We start from the raw sequence: 2,954 nt of genomic DNA on the forward strand, positions 1-2,954 counted from the left end.
AAAATGCACCTGGGGGCTCAAAAATAGACCTGGGGGCTCCGAAATACACCTGGGGGCTCCAGAAATGTACCTGGGGGCTTCAAAATACACCTGGGGGCTCCGAAAAACACCTGGGGGTTCCAAAATGTACCTGGGGGCTCCAAAATACACCTGAGAAGGCCAAAAAATAACCTGGGGACACCAAAAAACAACTGGAGAGACCCAAAATTCCCCTGGGGGGCTCCAGAATGCACCTGGGGGCTCTGAAATGCACCTGGAGAGCCCAAAAAATACCTGGGGGGGTCCAAAATACACCTGGGGGTTCCAAAATACACCTGGGGGTTCCAAAATATACCTGGGGGGCTCTGAAAAACACCTGGAGAGCCTAAAAAATACCTGGGGGAGTCCAAAATATACCTGGGAACACCAAAAAACAGCTGGGGAGGCCAAAATTCACCTGGGGACTCCAAAATGCACCTGGGGCCCTCAGAAGAACACCTGAGGAGGCCAAAAAATAACATGAGGACACCAAAAAACAACTGAGGAGGTCAAAATTCCCCTGTGGGCTCCAAAATTCACCTGGGGGCTCCGAAAAACACCTGGAGAGCCCAAAAAACAACAGAGGAGCCCCAAAACCCACCGGGATTTGTTGGCTCAAAGCTGCAGAACCTTGAGTGTCCAGGAGCATTCCAGGAGATTCCCAAATCCCAGAGAGAGGAGGGAGCTGGGGTGGGGTTTGGGATGGGATTGGGATCCATGGGATGGGGTGGAATGGGATTTGGGGTGGGATCCGTGAGATCCGTGGGATCCCATTGCAATCCCATGGATCCCATTCCATGGTATCGGGGTGGGATCCGTGGGATGGGATCCATGGGATTGGGATGGGATCCATGGAATTGGGATGGGATCCATGGGAGTGGGATGGGATCCATGGGAGTGGGATGGGATTCATGAGATCCACAGGATCCACAGGATTGGGATGGGATCCATGGGATTGGGATGGGATGGGATCCATGGCATTGGGATCCATGAAGATCCATGGGATGGGATCCATGAGCTCCATGGGATCCATGGGATTGGGATGGGATTTGGGATCCACAGGATTTGGATAGGATCCATGGGATTGGGATGGGATTGGGATGGGATCCATGAAGATCCATGGGATGGGATCCATGAGCTCCATGGGATCCATGGGATTGGGATGGGATTTGGGATCCACAGGATTTGGATAGGATCCATGGGATTGGGATGGGATTGGGATGGGATCCATGAAGATCCATGGGATAGGATCCATGGGATGGGATGGGATCCATGGCATTGGGATCCATGAAGATCCATGGGATGGGATCCATGAGCTCCATGGGATCCATGGGATTGGGATGGGATTGGGATGGGATCCATGAAGATCCATGGGATAGGATCCATGGGATGGGATGGGATCCATGGCATTGGGATCCATGAAGATCCATGGGATGGGATCCATGAGCTCCATGAGATCCATGGGATTGGGGTGGAATCCATGGGATACATAGGACCCATGGGATTGGGATGAGATCCATGGGATTGGGATGGGATTTGGGATCCACGGGATGGGATGCAGGGGCCGCCTTTAACCCTTGGCTCCCCGTGCCAGATGCTCTCGACGGTGCTGAACATCATCATCTTCGAGGACTGCCGGAACCAGTGGTCCATGTCCCGGCCCCTGCTCGGCCTCATCCTGCTCAACGAGAAGGTGAGGGATCCATCCCTGCTGGAAAAGGCTTGGATGAGGGAGGAGAACATTGCCAGAAAATCCTTGGGATGATCCCATGGCCAGGAGAGCTCTTTGGAATGATCCCCATGGCCAGGATGGGCCTTGGGATGATCCCATGGCCGGGATGATCTTTGAGATGATCCCATGGCCAGGAAATCTCGTTGGAGTGATCCCATGGCCAGGATGATTCTTGGAATGATCCTGTGGCCAGGAAAGCTCCTTGAGATGATCCCATGGTCGGGATGGTCCCTGGGATGATCCCATGGCCAGGATGATTCTTGGAATGATCCCATGGCCAGGATGATCCTTGGAGTGATCCCATGGCCGGGATAACCCTTGTGATGATCCCATGGATGGGATGATCCCATGGCCAGGAGAGCTCCTTGGAATGATTCCATGGCCAGGATGATCGCATGGCCAGGATGATCCGGCCAGGAAATCTCGTTGGAGTGATCCCATGGCCAGGATGATTCTTGGAATGATCCTGTGGCCAGGAAAGCTCCTTGAGATGATCCCATGGCCGGGATGGTCCCTGGGATGATCCCATGGCCAGGATGATCCTTGGAGTGATCCCATGGCCGGGATAACCCTTGTGATGATCCCATGGACGGGATGATCCCATGGCCAGGAGAGCTCCTTGGAATGATTCCATGGCCAGGGTGATCCCATGGGGACGGGATGATCCCATGGCCAGGAGAGCTCCTTGGAATGATTCCATGGCCAGGATGATCGCATGGCCAGGATGATCCTTGGGATGATCCCATGGCCGGGATGATCCTTGGAATGATCCATGGCCAGGATGATCCTTGGAGCTGATCAATGCACCTCCACCCTCATACTTTGGGATGCTCCCTCCTCATTCCCAGCGCCCCGAGGGGGCTGTGCCCGATCCCAAATCCCGATGCCATGGGGATTGACCCCTGGCTGTCCTGCCTCCGCAGTACTTCTCGGACCTGAGGAACAGCATCGTGAACAGCCAGCCCCCGGAGAAGCAGCAGGCCATGCACCTGTGCTTCGAGAACCTCATGGAGGGCATCGAGCGCAACCTGCTCACCAAGAACCGCGACAGGTGGGAGCGGGAGCGGGATCGGGAATGGGATCGGGATCGGGATTGGGAACAGGAACGGAAATAGGAACGGCGTTCCCTGGGATGGGATGGGCTGGGACAGGGCTTGGGCTGGGAGGAGGGATCCCAAATATCCACAGGTATTTCCCACCATCC

General features: G+C 55.0%; 1 protein-coding gene across 1 annotated transcript in view; it reads left to right on the top strand.

Annotated features, from left to right (window-relative positions):
* The window catches only part of XPO7 (exportin 7), a 45,494-nt gene extending 42,629 nt beyond the window's left edge, over positions 1-2,865 (top strand). The window contains exons 23-24 of the mRNA XM_031065567.1: positions 1,580-1,711; positions 2,674-2,865. Coding sequence (XP_030921427.1) covers positions 1,580-1,711; positions 2,674-2,865 — 324 coding nt within the window. The remainder of the gene's footprint in view (positions 1-1,579; positions 1,712-2,673) is intronic.
* Positions 2,866-2,954: the final 89 nt, after the last annotated feature.

This window comes from Geospiza fortis, unplaced genomic scaffold (assembly GCF_000277835.1).
Source record: "Geospiza fortis unplaced genomic scaffold, GeoFor_1.0 scaffold1605, whole genome shotgun sequence".
NCBI lineage: Eukaryota > Metazoa > Chordata > Aves > Passeriformes > Thraupidae > Geospiza > Geospiza fortis.